This window comes from Leuciscus leuciscus (assembly GCF_965113295.1).
Source record: "Leuciscus leuciscus genome assembly, chromosome: 11".
In the NCBI taxonomy this organism is placed as follows: Eukaryota; Metazoa; Chordata; class Actinopteri; order Cypriniformes; family Leuciscidae; genus Leuciscus; species Leuciscus leuciscus.
This window is the reverse complement of record NC_138735.1, coordinates 1,861,766-1,882,362: the sequence shown is the minus strand read 5'-3', so window position 1 is coordinate 1,882,362 and position 20,597 is coordinate 1,861,766. Positions and strand designations below refer to the sequence as shown.

Genomic DNA, 20,597 nt, shown 5'->3' with positions numbered 1-20,597 from the left:
TGCTGAGTGCTGCCCCCTGCTGACCCCTCCTGACCTCTGCTGACCCCTGCTGAGTGCTGCCCCCTGCTGCCCCCTGCTCACCCCTCCTGACCTCTGCTGACCCCTGCTGAGTGCTGCCCCCTGCTGCCCCCTCCTGACCTCTGCTGACCCCTCCTGGCCCCTGCTGCCCCCTGATGAGTGCTGCCCCCTGCTGCCCCCTCCTGACCTCTGCTGCCCCCTGCTCACCCCTCCTGACCCCTGCTGACCTCTGCTGACCCCTGCTCACCCATGCTGAGTGCTGACCCCTGCTGACCCCTCCTGACCTCTGCTGACCCCTGCTCACCCATGCTGACCCCTCCTGACCTCTGCTGCCCCCTGCTGCCCCCTCCTGCCCCCTGCTGACCTCTGCTGCCCCCTGCTGAGTGTTGACCCCTGCTGGCCTCTCCTGACCCCTGCGAACCCCTGCTGACCCCTCCTGCCCCCTGCTGACTTCTGCTGACCCCTGCTGGACCCTACTGACCCCTGCAAACCCCTGCTGACCCCTCCTGACCCCTGCCACAATATCTATCACACTGTATTAAAGGGCCCCTATTATGCTATTTTAAAGTTTCCTGATGTGCACATCATCACATTTTCAATGACTCTCAGATGACTCGTCAAATGAATCAATCTTTCTAAACCCGCCTTTCCGCAATATACTCTGCTCTGATAGACCAGACAGCTCAGTCTGTTGTGATTGGCCTACCGTGTACAGCGTGTCGAAAACAAAACCGCCCGTTGCCATAACAACGTCAGCTCTGCTTGTCCTGAGGCTTCCTACACTGTAAACTAAACACAGTAACGAACAATGACGTTGATTTGACCATATCAATGCGAGCGCGAGTCCAATGATGAAACAGTGGAAGAACTAGTTATTGAACCCGAACCTCAACCAGGACGACTCGAGCAGGACTCAGTGTTTCTCAGTGAACCCCAACCTCCATCAGGACGACTCAAGCAGGACTCAGTGTTTCTCAGTGAACCCCAACCTCCATCAGGACGACTCCAGCAGGACTCAGTGTTTCTCAGTGAACCCGAACCTCCATCAGGACGACTCCAGCAGGACTCAGTGTTTCTCAGTGAACCCGAACCTCCATCAGGGCGTCTCGAGCAGGACTCAGTGTTTCTCAGTGAACCCGAACCTCCATCAGGACGACTCCAGCAGGACTCAGTGTTTCTCAGTGAACCCGAACCTCCATCAGGACGACTCGAGCAGGACTCAGTGTTTCTCAGTGAACCCCAACCTCCATCAGGACGACTCAAGCAGGACTCAGTGTTTCTCAGTGAACCCGAACCTCCATCAGGACGACTCGAGCAGGACTCAGTGTTTCTCAGTGAACCCGAACCTCCATCAGGGCGACTCGAGCAGGACTCAGTGTTTCTCAGTGAACCTGAACCTCCATCAGGATGACTCGAGCAGGACTCAGTGTTTCTCAGTGAACCCGAACCTCCATCAGGACGACTCGAGCAGGACTCAGTGTTTCTCAGTGAACCCGAACCTCCATCAGGACGACTCGAGCAGGACTCAGTGTTTCTCAGTGAACCCGAACCTCCATCAGGACGACTCAAGCAGGACTCAGTGTTTCTCAGTGAACCCGAACCTTCATCAGGACGACTCGAGCAGGACTCAGTGTTTCTCAGTGACCCCGAACCTCCATCAGGGCGTCTCGAGCAGGACTCAGTGTTTCTCAGTTAACCCGAACCTCCATCAGGACGACTCCAGCAGGACTCAGTGAACCTGAACCTCCATCAGGACGACCCGAGCAGGACTCAGTGTTTCTCAGTGAACCCCAACCTCCAGCAGGACGACTCGAGCAGGACTCAGTGTTTCTCAGTGAACCCGAACCTCCATCAGGACGACTCGAGCAGGACTCAGTGTTTCTCAGTGAACCCGAACCTCCATCAGGGCGACTCGAGCAGGACTCAGTGTTTCTCAGTGAACCCGAACCTCCATCAGGACTACTCGAGCAGGACTCAATGTTTCTCAGTGAACCCGAACCTCCATCAGGATGACTCGAGCATGACTCAGTGTTTCTCAGTGAACCCGAACCTCCATCAGGGCGACTCGAGCAGGACTCAGTGTTTCTCAGTGAACCCGAACCTCCATCAGGATGACTCCAGCAGGACTCAGTGTTTCTCAGTGAACCCGAACCTCCATCAGGACGACTCGAGCAGGACTCAGTGTTTCTCAGTGAACCCCAACCTCCATCAGGACGACTCCAGCAGGACTCAGTGTTTCTCAGTGAACCCCAACCTCCATCAGGACGACTCCAGCAGGACTCAGTGTTTCTCAGTGAACCCCAACCTCCATTAGGACGACTCCAGCAGGACTCAGTGTTTCTCAGTGAACCCCAACCTCCATCAGGACGACTCGAGCAGGACTCAGTGTTTCTCAGTGAACCCCAACCTCCATTAGGACGACTCCAGCAGGACTCAGTGTTTCTCAGTGAACCCGAACCTCCATCAGGACGACTCGAGCAGGACTCAGTGTTTCTCAGTGAACCCGAACCTCCATCAGGACGACTCGAGCAGGACTCAGTGTTTCTCAGTGAACCCCGACCTCCATCAGGACGACTCAAGCAGGACTCAGTGTTTCTCAGTGAACCCGAACCTCCATCAGGACGACTCGAGCAGGACTCAAGTGTTTCTCAGTGAACCCGAACCTCCATCAGGGCGACTCGAGCAGGACTCAGTGTTTCTCAGTGAACCCGAACCTCCATCAGGACGACTCCAGCAGGACTCAGTGTTTCTCAGTGAACCTGAACCTCCATCAGGACGACTCGAGCAGGACTCAGTGTTTCTCAGTGAACCCGAACCTCCATCAGGACGACTCAAGCAGGACTCAGTGTTTCTCAGTGAACCCGAACCTCCATCAGGACGACTCAAGCAGGACTCAGTGTTTCTCAGTGAACCCGAACCTTCATCAGGACGACTCGAGCAGGACTCAGTGTTTCTCAGTGACCCCGAACCTCCATCAGGGCGTCTCGAGCAGGACTCAGTGTTTCTCAGTTAACCCGAACCTCCATCAGGACGACTCCAGCAGGACTCAGTGAACCTGAACCTCCATCAGGACGACCCGAGCAGGACTCAGTGTTTCTCAGTGAACCCCAACCTCCATCAGGACGACTCGAGCAGGACTCAGTGTTTCTCAGTGAACCCGAACCTCCATCAGGACGACTCGAGCAGGACTCAGTGTTTCTCAGTGAACCCGAACCTCCATCAGGGCGACTCGAGCAGGACTCAGTGTTTCTCAGTGAACCCGAACCTCCATCAGGACTACTCGAGCAGGACTCAATGTTTCTCAGTGAACCCGAACCTCCATCAGGATGACTCGAGCAGGACTCAGTGTTTCTCAGTGAACCCGAACCTCCATCAGGGCGACTCGAGCAGGACTCAGTGTTTCTCAGTGAACCCGAACCTCCATCAGGATGACTCCAGCAGGACTCAGTGTTTCTCAGTGAACCCGAACCTCCATCAGGACGACTCGAGCAGGACTCAGTGTTTCTCAGTGAACCCCAACCTCCATCAGGACAACTCCAGCAGGACTCAGTGTTTCTCAGTGAACCCCAACCTCCATCAGGACGACTCCAGCAGGACTCAGTGTTTCTCAGTGAACCCCAACCTCCATCAGGACGACTCCAGCAGGACTCAGTGTTTCTCAGTGAACCCGAACCTCCATCAGGACGACTCTAGCAGGACTCAGTGTTTCTCAGTGAACCCCAACCTCCATCAGGACGACTCCAGCAGGACTCAGTGTTTCTCAGTGAACCCCAACCTCCATCAGGACGACTCCAGCAGGACTCAGTGTTTCTCAGTGAACCCCAACCTCCATTAAGACGACTCCAGCAGGACTCAGTGTTTCTCAGTGAACCCGAACCTCCATCAGGACGACTCCAGCAGGACTCAGTGTTTCTCAGTGAACCCCAACCTCCATCAGGACGACTCGAGCAAGACTCAGTGTTTCTCAGTGAACCCCAACCTCCATCAGGACGACTCGAGCAGGACTCAGTGTTTCTCAGTGAACCCCAACCTCCATCAGGACGACTCCAGCAGGACTCAGTGTTTCTCAGTGAACCTGAACCTCCATCAGGACGACTCGAGCAGGACTCAGTGTTTCTCAGTGAACCCCAACCTCCATCAGGACGACTCCAGCAGGACTCAGTGTTTCTCAGTGAACCCGAACCTCCATCAGGACGACTCGAGCAGGACTCAGTGTTTCTCAGTGAACCTGAACCTCCATCAGGACGACTCCAGCAGGACTCAGTGTTTCTCAGTGAACCCGAACCTCCATCAGGACGACTCCAGCAGGACTCAGTGTTTCTCAGTGAACCCGGACCTCCAACAGGACGACTCGAGCAGGACTCAGTGTTTCTCAGTGAACCCCAACCTCCATCAGGACGACTCCAGCAGGACTCAGTGTTTCTCAGTGAACCCCAACCTCCATCAGGATGACTCCAGCAGGACTCAGTGTTTCTCAGTGAACCCCAACCTCCATCAGGACGACTCCAGCAGGACTCAGTGTTTCTCAGTGAACCCCAACCTCCATCAGGACGACTCTAGCAGGACTCAGTGTTTCTCAGTGATACTCTACTCAGTTTGAGGGACATTATATGAGATGTTGCAACTGTAATTCCTCACCATAAGCATTAACAAGTGCGTGTCCATCAACAAACCGATTATTTTACTTGTACAAATTTATTTACAGAGTATTTTTCTAATATATTGCGGTGAACACGTGGAAACTGTGCATGTATACAATATACATTAGCCGAGCTCTAGAGTGGATGATCTGATGTAACATAAACGTTGGTAAAACAAATATTTCCTCAAAGTAGTGAGAACGACAGACGATCTGCATTAATAGACACAGTTATAGGTGATAGTGGCCCACAACTGATCAGCAGAAGTGTTTCAGTAAGACAGTGATAACGTGAGTTAGCCAGTTAGCAGGAGACCTACACAATATAAACTCAAAACTAAGTATTTTGAACACCATCTTTCTAGAGCAAGCGGTTTGCGAATCCTGCATTGAACTCCGAGATTTGAGAAGCAGTCTTCAGTGAAATATTGGGGTGGTGGTGGCGCAATGGATAAGACACATGCCTTTGGGTTCGAATCCACTGTGAGACACCAATGTGTCCCTGAGCAAGACACTTAACCCCTAGTTGCTCCAGAGGCGTGCGACCTCTGACATAATTAGCAATTGTAAGTCGCTTTGGATAAAAGCGTCAGCTAAATCAATAAATGTAAATGTAAAGGGAACACAGCAAAAGTTTAGGATTATACTGCTGTGATATCGTGGTAAAGATTAAGTTTAACCACTGATTCTCCACATGCTCGTCCTTGGGCAGTGAAAAAAAACCTTCACATTATAGAGCACAGCGCCTCCTCGACATAATGCTGTCCAGTGTCCACAGGGATCAGCTGCTGGTTTGAGTTTTCCCTGGTGTCTGCGCGCGCATTAAGTGGGCGGGCGATATGCTAATGTTTCGTCACAACGAAACGGCTTGACGTCACAACGAAACGGCTTATGACTCGCTTGAAAAATAATTCATTTCACTGACTCAGAGTCGACTCTTACTTTTGAAAGACAATAACTTTATATACGTGCACTTTCAGATTTAAAACTTTGCAGGATGTTTTCATTCACGTAGAGCTGTGTTACACACTACATGAAAGGTCATTTTCAAAAATCCATAATAGGGGCACTTTAAGCCACACACTTTGGAAGCTTGTTTCCGCCACAGAATAAAAATACACAAAAACTGGGAGAATACAGTACTTTTATATCTTGCAATTCTATTCTTTTTTTTCCCCTCGACACAGAATAAAAATAAATAAAAGCCAATTGCTTTTTATTTCTTACAATTCACAATTTCTGACTTTTCTCCAAATTGTGAGGGAAAAAAAAGACTGAAATGTAAGATAAAACGTTGCAATTATATAATTTATCCTGTGGCAAAAACAAGCTTCCAAACACTAAAAGAAAGTGTGTGTGTGTGTGTGTGTGTGTGTGTGTGTGTGTGTGTGTGTGTGTGTGTGTGTGTGTGTGTGTGTGTGTGTGCGTGTGCGTGTGCGTGTGTGTGTGTGTGTGAGTGTTTGTGTGTGGGTGAGTGTGTGTGTTTACTCACAGAGGACGAGGGGTTCCTCACTGTCACGCTGGGTGTTGTGGCTCTGAGAGCTCCACTCAAACCATGATAATATTTGAAGCAAACCTTCGTCTCGGCTGCGAGAAACAGAAACAGAGGAATGAATGACATGAAGGTCAAGAGACACAATAATCCCGTTTTTAAGAGCTGAGGGGGAAATCAGCAGAAAATCTCCTCAAACTCTCAGACATAACGCAGAAATCAGAAGCTGAGTTGGTATTGTAATCCTAATTACACAAATTACCAATCATTGATAATATATTGATAATAATCATAAGTGTTTCTTGAGCATCAAATCATCATATTATAATGATTCCTGAAGGATAATGTGACACTGAAGACTGGAGTAATGATGCTGAAAATTCAGCTTTGATCACAGGAATAAATTACACTTTACTTTACATTCACATAGAGAACCGTCACTTTACATTGGAATAATATTTCACTGTTTTTACTGTAATCATATAAATGCAGCTTTGATGAGCAGAAGAGGCTTCTTTCAAAACATTAAACATTTTCTGACCCCAAACGTTTGAATGCTAGTTTACTATAGAACAAAAAAAAAGATAATGTTTATACTATATTTCACTAGTACTCCAAGATGCTTCAAAGAATACCATAGTATAACCATGATACAAACATGGCTTAAAAATCATAATGCTATCACCATCCAAACAACTATGGAAGTAACATGGAGTTTGTTGAGGAAAAGTTTGTATGAATATAATCATCATCCTCGGATCCGTGTGATGAAAGCTGACATCTTGCTAAAGTGGATGTGAAACTCAACAGAATTACATGATGGGTTTCCCAGGGTGCATTTCAACTCAATCTCATTTCTGAAGGCTCCCTGCTGGTGTGTGTGTGTGTGTGTGTGTGTGTGTGTGTGTGTGTGTGTGTGTGTGTGTGTGTGTGTGTGTGTGTGTGTGTGTGTGTGTGTGTGTGTGTTTGTGTATGTGTTTGTTATATATTGTTTAATAAACTCATTTAAAACAAAAATAACTATTCACGTGAAAAAAAATCCTCGGTTGCACAGATCCAGTTAAAAAACATGATGCCTTTATAAGACCTAAATTAAAGTTAAAGAATCCCGTTTATCACAAAATACTGTACAGTATAAATGCTGATGTTGGTTAAGTCAATATCCTGGTCATGTTGTTGGCTTTGTCCTGTTTCTGAGGGGGATTCTCTGAAGGTTTTCTTTATTTAAGTATCTTATAAAACACTTATAATGCACATGAAGGAACAATCTCAAATCATTGCATTAGGGTTGTATTTGAATAGCAAACTATAAATGTAGATTCAATTTGCTTTTCTGGACCTTGAACACATTGGACTTTAGAGACAAGTCAACAAATACGCCTAACCATTTTCCAGAGGTCTGATTGGCTGTTGGAAATGTCATCCTGGTTATATGTGAGGGAGCTATGAAGGTAAAAGAGTAGCAAAACTCGAGAGTATGTTGATGTGAATTTGAGAACTTGTACAATAAATATTCGTACGTGTACGCTACAATTTACACTCACAGCTCCAATGTGAAAACCTGTCAAATAAAGATCTGAAGTTGAATGTTGAAATTTGCACTCGCAGACAATAGTCACAAACTTGTATTCTGAATTTGAAGCTGCAGACAAGTCGTGACGACAAATGTGTAAAATGCCATTCACAGAAATACAATGACAGACACACACTTGAAATATATATTTGCACTTATTCTTACATTCACATTTGCAGTACAACCTCAATTAGGCACTTGCAACTTCTCAAATCTGTCACTGCAATTTCAAATTTCGCGCCTTGACTTTTGATCATATTAGAATGATTTCTGAAGGATCATGTGACACTGAAGACTGGAGTAATGATGCTGAAAATTCTGCTTTGATCACAGGAATAAATTACACTTTACTATTGTCAGAGTTCTGTCACTTCTGTTTGGGTTACATCTTGGGTTGGTGACAGAGCTCTGGCATTCCCGGTCTGTCATGCTTTGGGTATAGTCTGGTTTGTTGTGAGCACATGGCTTGTCATGTTTTTCCTTGTGCCATGTGCTCTCCTGTCAATTGTCTAGCCCCTCCCATCTTGTTACCTGATTATTGATTAATTTGCCCCACCTGCCTTTCTCGTTACCCTCTTTTGTTTGCTTCCCATTTAGTCTCCCTGTGTTTGCAGTCCTGTGCTGGTTCGTTGTCTAAGTTCTCTTGTGTTTCCTGTTCCTGCTGATGCCTGTCCTTCCCAATTTCTGTATTTAGCGGAGGGGCTCAACATCAGCGATGCAGTGCTAAAGGACACATTCAACACCAGCCTTAATGAGCCTGTGCCTGCCTGGGAGATGGGAATGCTGGGGATACTATCATTCTGGCAGTTTGTAGGGTATGTTTACCATCGCGGATGGGAGGGTGGTCTTCTGCCTCTTGGCCCACCTCCCATTTACCTCACAAACTGCCAAGTCCCCGGTCCTCCGATGACCCCTTCAGGGAGAGGAAGAAAAGGTCAGACTCATCTGCCTCCTATCCTGGGGTGGATGAAGGATCTGCAGAAACCCCAGAGGCGGTTATTCCCACACTGCCTCACACTTGCCAGCGCAGGAGGAGGAGGGCTCCTGTTGCTTCCCAAGCCCGGTGGTCCAGGAGGACCCGACTTCAGTGGTCCCAAGCCCGGTGGTCCAGGAGGACCCGACTTCAGTGGTCCAGGAGGACCTGACTTCGGTGGTCCCAAGCCCGGTGGTCCAGGAGGACCTGACTTCGGCTGACTTCGGTGGTCCCAAGCCCGGTGGTCCAGGAGGACCTGACTTCGGTGGTCCCTGACCCAGTTGTCCCAGAGCTGTCTACTCTCCCTGTCATGGCCCCAGTGGTGGCCGAATAGGCTGCTGTATCGCCGCGCTGTCGTAAACGGAAGAGGAGGAAGGCGTCTTCCATCCCACAGGGCCTGGAGGCCATCCCCAAGCGCCTTACCCTTCCGGCACCACCCCAACGCCTCGCACTGCCAGCGCCACCCCTGCGTCTCGCCCTACCGGCTTCACCCTTGCGACCTACCAAGCCAGTGCTTCTTCACTGCCGATCTGCCGATCCAGAGACGGTTCACGTCACGTCTGCCGAGCCAGTGTCTCCGGGTCACGTCTGCCGAGCCAGTGTCTCCGGGTCACGTCTGCCGAGCCAGTGTCTCCGGGTCACGTCTGCCGAGCCAGTGTCTCCGGGTCACGTCTGCCGAGCCAGTGTCTCCGGGTCACGTCTGCCGAGCCAGTGTCTCCGGGTCACGTCTGCCGAGCCAGTGTCTCCGGGTCACGTCTGCCGAGCCAGTGTCTCCGGGTCACGTCTGCCGAGCCAGTGTCTCCGGGTCACGTCTGCCGAGCCAGTGTCTCCGGGTCACGTCTGCCGAGCCAGTGTCTCCGGGTCACGTCTGCCGAGCCAGTGTCTCCGGGTCACGTCTGCCGAGCCAGTGTCTCCGGGTCACGTCCGCCGAGCCAGTGTCTCCGGACAAGATGGCCGCCGCCGAGCCAGTGTCTCCGGACAAGATGGCCGCCGCCGAGCCAGTGTCTCCGGACAAGATGGCCGTCACGTCTGCCGATCCAGAGACGGTTCACGTCACGTCTGCCAATCCAGAGACTGTTCACGTCACGTCTGCCGATCCAGAGACTGTTCACGTCACGTCTGCCGATCCAGAGACTGTTCACGTCACGTCTTCCGATCCAGAGATGGTTCACGTCACGTCTGCCGAGCCTGTGTCTTTTTTGTTTTCTGCACTCCTTTCACCAACCCAGTCCGTGACAACTATATATTCACATAGAGAACAGTCACTTTACATTGGAATAATTTTTCACTGTTTTTACTGTAATCAAATAAATGCAGCTTTGAGCAGAAGAGGCTTCTTTCAAAACATTAAACATTTTCTGACTCCAAACGTTTGAATGCTAGTTTACTACAGAACAAAAAAAAAAAAGATCATGTTTATACTATATTTCAAAAGTACTCCAAGATGCTTCAAAGAATACCATAGTATAACCATGATACAAACATGGCTTAAAAATCATAATGCTATCACCATCCAAACAACTATGGAAGTAGCATGGAGTTTGTTGAGGAAAAGTTTGTATGAATATAATCATCATCCTCGGATCCGTGTGATGAAAGCTGACATCTTGCTAAAGTGGATGTGAAACTCAACAGAATTACATGATGGGTTTCCCAGGGTGCATTTCAACTCAATCTCATTTCTGAAGGGTCCCTGCTTGTGTGTGTGTGTGTGTTTGTGTATATGTTTGTTATATATTGTTTAATAAACTCATTTAAAACAAAAATAACTATTCACGTGAAAAAAAATCCTCGGTTGCACAGATCCAGTTAAAAAACATGATGCCTTTATAAGACCTAAATTAAAGTTAAAGAATCCCGTTTATCACAAAATACTGTACAGTATAAATGCTGATGTTGGTTAAGTCAATATCCTGGTCATGTTGTTGGCTTTGTCCTGTTTCTGAGGGGGATTCTCTGAAGGTTTTCTTTATTTAAGTATCTTATAAAACACTTATAATGCACATGAAGGAACAATCTCAAATCATTGCATTAGGGTTGTATTTGAATAGCAAACTATAAATGTAGATTCAATTTGCTTTTCTGGACCTTGAACACATTGGACTTTAGAGACAAGTCAACAAATACGCCTAACCATTTTCCAGAGGTCTGATTGGCTGTTGGAAATGTCATCCTGGTTATATGTGAGGGAGCTATGAAGGTAAAAGAGTAGCAAAACTCGAGAGTATGTTGATGTGAATTTGAGAACTTGTACAATAAATATTCGTACGTACGTGTACGCTACAATTTACACTCACAGCTCCAATGTGAAAACCTGTCAAATAAAGATCTGAAGTTGAATGTTGAAATTTGCACTCGCAGACAATAGTCACAAACCTGTATTCTGAATTTGAAGCTGCAGACAAGTCGTCACAAATGTGTAAAATGCCATTCACAGAAATACAATGACAGACACAAACTTGAAATATATATTTGCACTTATTCTTACATTCACATTTGCAGTACAACCTCAATTAGGCACTTGCAACTTCTCAAATCATTATTATTAAATGCATTATTAGTATGGTGTTTGCTGAGTTTTGGATCACTGAGTTAATGTAATTTATTTATTTTAATATCAGTCTTGCATTAAGCCATGTTAGCGTTTCAGATCGTCCCCGAGACGCGGGTTTCGTGACATCATCACGTCCCATTTCACTGGCGCCAACCAATAAAACAGCTCGTTTGACCCCCCCCCCCCCCCCCCCCCCCCCATCCCATCCCATCCCATCCCATCCCATCCCATCCTATCCCATCCTTCAAATTCACATCTACGTGCTCGTGCTCTCGAGTTTTGCTACTCTCTTACCTTCATAGGGAGCTGGCTGGATTTTATCTTAGTACATTCTGATTACGTGGTGTTCAGTCAGTCGGGGTACATCTGAACTTTGTGTGAGCGATTACAGATCGAGAGGAAAAATCATGGGCTCCACAATGTCACAAGGGGACTTTGAGACATCTGCTCTTTTGATTTATGAAAACATTTTACAGAATAAATCATGCCTCTTACCAGATGTAGGCATAGATGAGTCTCTGCTGAAATATTCTGGTAACGACTCTAACGCTGTGCTGCAGGCTTACTCTAATGAGATGCTCAGCACGGTGCCAGGTTACATCGGCAGTTTTGGATCTGCCATTGGTGCACTGACTTCAGTCCCGAATGCTGTTGGACTTGGAGCTTTGGTGATTTCCTTGATCATAGAGATCGCCATCAAGGGCGGCACTCAGACAAGTGATGACACATGCAGCATGTTACGACGTGTGTTTGGGGAAGAGAAAGCTTCGAGTGTCCGGGACACAATGTCAGAGTATCTGAAACGCCATCGCATGTACATGAATGATGACCAACAATTACGGGAGGAAATAAGGAGACTAGAAAAGCAGCTGAGCAACCATCTCACCATCCTCAGAAACTCCCTGCAGCTGGACGGACAGATGAGCAGCCGTGGGTTCAAGATCTGGGTCAACGGAGCCGCCTTCCACGTCCAGATGCTGATCCACGGCGCTCGACTGGATATTCAGGCTGATAAACCTGCATCAGATCTTAATGCTATCGAAGCTGCAATCAATGAGTATTTACACTACCTGGATCATTTGCTGGAGAAATACAAGACCTACAAGATCAATTCAAAAATGTTTATACTGGTAGGCAGTTCTCACATGAACTTAGAATGTTATATGCAAAATAATGAAATTGACACCTGTATGATGAATGTTAATTCTGCTAAAACTAGCCCGTGTTATCATGATAAAGATTTCATGGATATTGTTTTCTCAAATTATGATCCGATCAAAGGATTAAAGAGTTATTTTTTAAATATCAAGAACAATCTCAACTCTCGAATCCATGAGCGTGGTTCATTCACTGTGCCATCAGCAGAAGGTTAAGATATTTGGTGTTGATAAGGGTGCCCAGATGGCTCAGATGTTAGAGTGAGCGCCCATATAGAGGTGTACTCTTCGATACACCGGGCCTGGGTTTGACTCCGACCGTTGGCCCTTTGCTGCATGTTTAACATATAGTAACTTTAAGTAAAAAAAAAAAAAAAAAAAAAAAAAAGTGTTGATAAAACTTCCATTGTAATATTTTAACGTATTTACTCTCATCTTGTGATCTACATGTATATTTGATCTGTGTTCTGTGTTTTGCTGCACAGTGATGTCCCGGTGCTCTCCTGACACACCTGCATGTTACACGTTTAAGACATAAAATACTCTGCAGCTTTGAATGTCTAGCATCTGAAATATTTTAGTCCTGTTTCTGGTTTAAAAATCCTCAAAATTACGTCTGCTCCTTCTTCCTCGTTGAAGACTTCTGAATCTTTGAATAAATATATGTTGTTCATTATAAAAGTGTTAAAGGTATAGCGGAGGATCTTTCCAAATTTTAGATAAGACCCGCCCTCTCCACTTTTTGAAAAGTTTGATTGATTCACCAGAATGATTGACAATTAGGAGGACCAATAGTTTAGACTACCCACCAGGAAGTAAAACATCCTCCGCTATACCTTTAAGTGCTGAACACGAGATATCTCCTACTTCACTGTAAATTTGTTCTTAATGTTTGCTTTTGTGATGTTCTCCTAACAATAAAGGATCATGTGTGTTATTATTCCACGTGTCTGTGTATTTTAACTTAAAGTGTTGCCAATATACTATATAGCAGGCTTCTGCTGTGCCATTAAATTAATTTCTTTGAGGAATTTTAAATCCTTTTATTGAATGTGGGGCAACTGTACTCTACCCGTATTTCTGTATATTTTTATTTTATATATTTTATTCTGTTTTCATTTTTAAATGTTTTTTTAATGTCTTTCTTTCAGGGTTCGAAATTTACTTTTTCGACCACCAGCCAAATGGCAAGTAAATGTTCAAATTTCACCAGCCACTCAATACATTACCATTGTTTTTACGGCTGCTGAGTGAGGCAAATCTAGCAGCCACTTACATATTTTACCAGCATTTGGCTAGATGTTGCTAATTTTGAACCCTGTTTTCTTTGCCTTAGAGAGCTTTGAATAGTCTGTGTGCTTAAAAGGTGCTTAACAAAAGGGAAAAAATAACCCCAGCTCAGGTGTAACCAATGGATAACTGATCTTCTCCATGGCAACATCATATTTTATGTTTACATCAAGGGGGTAAGCGAGCATCCGGAAAGCGTACCTCCTATAGGGAGATTCTGAGGCTAACAAGCCATCACCTTCCGTTACCATTCCATTGACTGCCATTCATTTTGGCGTCACTTTGACAGCGAATAACTTTACATCTGAAGCGTTTAAAGACTCTATTTGTCCATTGTTTATTTCTAAAGAAACACGACAATGCATAAAAAGCTCCATTACCTTGTTTCTCACGTTATGGCTCCGTAGCAGACGTTTTTGTAAAAATAGGCTAACGATTGTGTCATGACCACGCAACTTTCTGTCGCACAGTATAGAGATTACCGTATAGTCAGGAGAAGCTCGCAGGCAATCAGGGGGACGTGGAGGCATACAGTCAAGGGAGAAGCCCATAGAGAGTCCATGAAAGCATCGGAACAAAATATTTCAGCAACGTTTTGATGGATTGGAAATACTTCGGTGAATTCATATGACTTTTGGATTTTTCTTGGCACCGCTACCAGAAGACTTACAACTTTTAGACAGGTTGCTCACGTCACAGCTACGTCTTTAAGCTCAGTTTGAGTCTGCACAGTACGCTCAGCCATTACTGGAAAAGTGCTTCTAATAGACTTCACTGGTCTACGTCGAAGTCTACGGGGTCGCTGTGTCCATTAATTTGACTGTCTATGGTTTACATCCCCCAAAAGCATGTTGGGAGAAGCAGCTGTCAAAATCTAAACATTAACATAGAGGCAAAAAATACCCAACTTAAGTCCTGAAGGGTTATATTTTTTTTTTTTTCAAAGGTTTAAAGCCAGTATACATATTATAATGAAAACACTTACTGCCATTATAACAAATCAGTGTGTTTCTATTAAAATGTTAAAGGGCACCTATTATGCCCCTTTTCACAAGATGTAAAATAAGTCCCCAGAGTGTGTATGTTAAGTTTTAGCTCAAAATACCCAACAGATAATTTTTTACAGCATGTTTCAATTGTCATTTTTGGGGCTCAGAAAAACGTGCCGTTTTAGTGTGTATCCCTTTAAATGCAAATTAACTGCTGCTGCCGGCCCAGGGGGCGGAGCCTCACGAGCTCGCGCTCAGAGCCAGGACAATCTCATCTGATAACATCAAAACAGAAACTCTCAGTAGTGGTGTTCATTTCGACTCGAGGTCGGACAATAATGCCCACAGAGCCAGAGAATATATGCTGTATGGAGACAGAACAGGAATAGTTTAGTTTAATTACAGTTATTTGTCATCTGCTTTTATCCACTATTAATACAAGCCTGCTGTAGCAAACCCCGTCCGAATGATGACCAAAATATACTGATGAGTTCAATTAAGTTTATTGTACCTCACACAAAAGATGAAGCCTTAGTTTTACTCCAGAAAATCACTGTAAGAGCCAAATAAACACAGTATACCGTATTTTCCGCACTATAAGGCGCACCGGATTATAAGGCGCACCTTCAATGAATGGCCTATTTTAGAACTGTTTTCATATATAGGGCGCACCGGATTATAAGGCGCATAGAATAGAAGATACTGCAGTCAAACGTTTGACTGGGTTTGCGTTATGCAGTGGTCACCAACCTTTTCAAGCCTAAGATCACATCCAAAGTCCAAATGTAAACCAAGATCTACCACTTGCAAAAAAATATGAAAAAACAAGTGGCTGAGCTGTAAAACCTTGTTTATACTCGACGCGTCCGCATGAGCGCGAAGGTAATAAAAAACTAATATCCGTCTGCTCGGGCAGATTCGGCTCAAAGTCGTGCATCTTCGGATGCGGAGGCGCGCGCGCGGCAAAATGACGTCATTGTGACAGCGCGCGCGACTTTGAGCCGAATCTGCCCGAGCAGACGGATATTAGTACATCTCATCACACCGGCACCCAGTTTGCGCGTCTAAATCAGTTGTATGGTCTGGTGTTCAGTCTAAAACAAAACAGTTGCGTCAAGTATAAATGCCTCGTCTGTTTGGGGAGGTGCGCGCGCAGTCAGCGGAGGCTAGCGCTCCGGTGCCAGGCGAAAGTATAAACGGTTTAAGTCAGCGGTTGTTTAACAGACATTAATATAAGGCGCCAGATCCATATATAAGGCGCTCCGGATTATAAGGCGCACTGTCGTTTTTTGAAAAAATCAAAGGCTTTTAAGTGCGCCTTATAGTGCGGAAAATACAGTAAGTTCGCATTAAAGTCTTATCCATAAACTCTCTCTCTCTCCCTTTCATTATCATGTAACATACGCAGCGAAATACACAAAACACTCGTAAGAACTAACAGTAAACAAATATATACACACCTTTTCAGTGGGTGCTTAATCAACCGGTAAACTGTATATCCACGACTGGATGAGCTGTCATAAAGTGCGCGCTCTCACTTTCATTTCAAGCTGGATCACGAACAGTACAGATCCATCCTCGAGTAACAACGAGAGTAAATGAAGACTGCAAAGTTCATTCTTACATCCAACAACAAAACACCTCAATCGCTTAGGAGACATTCTTGTCTACAGTTGCTCCAGCGTGGAAACAATGGCGGACTGTGTCCAGCTCACTCAGGGCGGGTCTATGCTCAAACTGCAGTGTCAATCAACAGTCGTGGGAGGGGCCTGTGCAAAGTGACGTCACAATCTGAGAATAGCTCGTTCTGAGACAGTGCTTATGATTTATGGGGATTTAAAAAAAAGCACTTGGTGGATTTTTATCATTATAGGGTGGTTGTGTACACACACTGCCAATACACATTTATGTTCAAACACCATGTAAAAGTGAATTTTGCATAATAGGTGCCCTTTAACCCATAAACTAGAGGGACTTGTCTCACAGTCCCGACTGAGCTGACTCTACACCAGGGACGTAGCCACGGGTGTGCCAGGGTGTGCCGGTGCCACCCACAGTGGCAGCTGGCACACCTAAAAATGGATGCAGAATTATTTGTTATAGTCTCAATAAAAAATGTTTTACTAAACTTGGGCTATTGTTGTTTACTTAGAATATATATATTTTTTAAATCAACCCTTTCACGCGTAAGTTAAAAATATTTTAACTGACCCCTTGTTTCCATGGCGACGCGTCATGATTGTCACGTGACACACCGCAGCCACAATAACTAACAGATGAATCGCTCGCTATTCGTTTTATTTCCTTTTTCCTTTTTTTATTAAAAATATTCACAAACTTGCTTACCATGTCAACTATCTGATACTCAAATTCTTCGTTTAAAAACCTTTATAAATTATCTTGATCTATAACGAGATGAGCGCTGCAGTTCAGAGAGTCCTGTCAGCCGGATTTACAGCACCTGAATTCCCCAGTTTCTCCCGAAATACATGAATGTAAGTGGCTGTTGAACTGGGATAAGAAGAATAGAGTAAACTTTATAGTTCCGCTATGTGTGTCTGATATATGAATAAAACACGTCGGCAAATTACATTTGAATAGATTGTTTTTGCTGCTTCCATAGACATCAGTGTGTATTTTACAAACTACAAATGTATTATTAATCTGACAATAAATGTGGCACACCCAGATTTTCAGATGCACACCCAGAGTCTCTTTTCTGGCTACGCTACTGCTCTACACCATTCGCCGATTGCAGCATCGGAGGGTGAGCTGGCCTCTGGAGATGATGACTCGACTGCGTTGTCTCCCTCTGCGAATATAACGTTGCCCGAACCAGATCCAGAATTGTCAGCTATGCTGAAACGGGCCGCCGAGGCTGTCGGCTCGAGTGGAACCCTCCACCGTGTCCTGCACAGTCTCGGTTGGATGATTGGTATCTCGGGGCGGGCCGTGCTGGTTCTCAGCCCGCCGCCCCAGTACCCTTCTTTCCCGAAGTACATGGAGAACTTACTAGGTTGTGGACGGCACCTTTTACTGCCGAAAACTGCCTGAGTGGTTCTCCCCCCCCTCGCTACCCTTGACGGAGGAGCGGTGAAGGGTTTTCAGGCTATCCCTCCAGTGGAGCAGGTGCACCTGTGTCCGCCGGGCGCTGCCTTTTGGGGGGATCCTTGTCTCCCCCCTAAGGCCTGTGAGTTCTCGTCCGTTCCGACTGGCAGAACTTACAAAGCCTGTGGGCAAGCCGCCTCCTCTTTGCATGCCATGGCGCTGCTACAGGTCTATCAGGCCAGGGCACTCATGGCCATGCACGAGGGTAGCCCAGACCATGTGCTCATAGGTGAGCACTGCACTGCATCCGACCTCGCCCTCCGGAGCATGAGTGTCGTGGCATGCGCGATTAGTTTGGCGATGTCCACCTTAGTGGTTCAGGAGCGCCACCATTGGCTCAGCCTGGTTGATATGGTGGATGCGGACAAGGTTCGATTCCTGGGCTCCCCAATTTTCCAGGTTGGGCTGGGCGGCGACACGTCGGAGAACTCCGCCCAACAGTTCTCTGCCGCCCAAGCGCAGACAGAGGCTATCCGGCACATCCTGGCCCGGCGGCCAGCTGCTGCCTTCACCCCGCTGCCGGTGGCAGTTCCTCTGCCTGCTCGTCGCCGAGGACGTTCCCCTGCCGCCGCTGCAGGCCCGCTCCAGGCGCTGCCAAGCCATGTGTGTGTGTGTGTGTGTGTGTGTGTGTGTAAATGTGTGTGTCATGTGCAGAGAGCATGATCCTGGTTCTGATAAACTGTGCTTCTTGATCTAAATGCGTCCCTTCTTTAGTTACTACAGCTTCTAAAAGTTGTGTTTTCATGACTGTCCCACTTCCCTGTTCTCACACACACACCTGGCTGATGCACCTGAATAATGCAGAGCCATTTCTTTACAGACTATTTCCATTTACACACACACAGATAATGCAGCTTGACATTAAGTGCCGGAATTTTTTTTTATTTTTTATTTTTTTTGACATTTAAGGCACATTACTAAAATGTGGTATAGTGGTGGTATTGTATTATATATAAAAATATCAAGGAAAGATAGCACAAAACAATCCATTTATTTCAAAAACTGGGTAACACTTTACAATAAGGTCCTATTAGTTGACTGGTAAAATAGCAATACATTTTTTTTTTTTTTTTTTTTTTTTTACAGTATTTGTTAATTATTGTAAATGTTAGTTGATAAAAACAGAACTGTTCATTTTTAGTTCATATTAGCTCAAGTCCATTTAATTATATTAAAGGGATAGTTCACTTTGAAATAAATTTTTGGTATGTTTTAGCTTACCTCAAGGGCATCCAAGATGTAGGTGTCTTTTTTTCCGCAGTAGTTTCAATTTTGATATTTTTAGGTCAAACCGTTCTTGTCTGTCAGTCATATAATGCAGGTCGATGGTCACTGTCTCAAAGAGCATGCACAGAGTCCAAATTAAAACAATTCCCCGTCGTCCAAATTAAACAATTCCCCATCGTAAGTACACATTGATGGCCTAAGACAATAGAGACATGTCCGAGTGATCTGATCTGACGTGTACGCAGACTGGTGCATAGATATATACACACTAGATGTCGCCTTGTCTACGGCAGTTCATTAGAACGAATGTCTTTAAGGCGACATCTAGTGTATATATCTATGCACCAGTCTGCGTACACGTCAGATCAGATCACTTGGACATGGCTGTGTTCAAGAGGTAAAAACGATATAAATACTGTTCATTTTCTCACACAAACCGCTCGTTTCGTGTCTTAGGCCATCAATGTGTACTTACGATGGGGAATTGTTTAATTTGGACGACAGGGAATTGTTTTAATTTGGACTCTGTGCTTGCTCTTTGAGACAGTGACCATAGACCTGCATTATTTGACTGACAGACAAGAACGGGTTGACCTAAAAATATAAAAATTGAAACTACTGCGGAAAAAAAGACACCTACATCTTGGATGCCCTTGAGGTAAGCTAAAACATACCAAAAATTAATTTCAAAGTGAACTATCCCTTTAACAGATACATATTTTTACATTTCAATATTGTAATTAGTAAATACTGAAATTAACATAAACTAAGATTAACTATAATTAATAAATGATTTAGAAGTAGTTTTCAATGTTAGGTCTTAACTAATGTTAACTAATATTAACAAACAGAACCTTATTGTAAACTGTTACCAAAAATTGTAACAAATTACAGTTTTCTGTTCATTGCGAATCCCTTAATTAATGTAGGATCAGCATAAGTATGTTTTAAATAATATTTATTTAATGTGGTTTTTTAACAACTAGTATCAAGGCTTTCACTGGTCTGGTATTGATTCGATTGTTGTTGTTTTTTTCAACTAGTAATTATAGCCATCCTACATTATATTTCATATTTTGTATAAATCTTTTCTTATATTTAATAGATCTAAACCGTAAATTAGGAGGAAGAAAAACATTAGCAAAGCCTCAGGAAGAGAAAAATTTGGACGCCCCAATAATTGTGTTAATTATTTTTTGAACATGCATAATAGTCCATATTAACTGCAGAAATTAATGCATTACTTTTCCACCTCTATTTTAGATGATTATTTGTGATAAAAGCTTTAAGTAAACCACCAGCTACAAACAAACTGTTCATTTCTTTGGGCTTCATTCATAAAACACAAACAGATCAAAATGTGTGTGAATAGTTATATGTAAATACGTACGTATAACGTTTAATTTAAATGTATCTCATCCACCAGAGATGAATTAAGTTGGATTTATCATGTTACAATTTCTGAATTCAGCAAGTGTATGATGTATTATGTAAATATGATGTTACACGCTTAATACACTATAATACACACTTTATATTAAGAGTCTTTAGCTACTATGTACTTACATTAAATTATA

General features: G+C 44.8%; 1 protein-coding gene across 2 annotated transcripts in view; it reads right to left on the bottom strand.

The window, feature by feature from the left end:
• The window catches only part of hecw1a (HECT, C2 and WW domain containing E3 ubiquitin protein ligase 1a), a 121,236-nt gene that overhangs the window by 81,892 nt on the left and 18,747 nt on the right, over positions 1-20,597 (bottom strand). For both annotated transcript variants that reach the window (XM_082183798.1, XM_082183797.1), the window contains one exon: positions 6,150-6,244. In XM_082183798.1, coding sequence (XP_082039924.1) covers positions 6,150-6,244 — 95 coding nt within the window. The remainder of the gene's footprint in view (positions 1-6,149; positions 6,245-20,597) is intronic.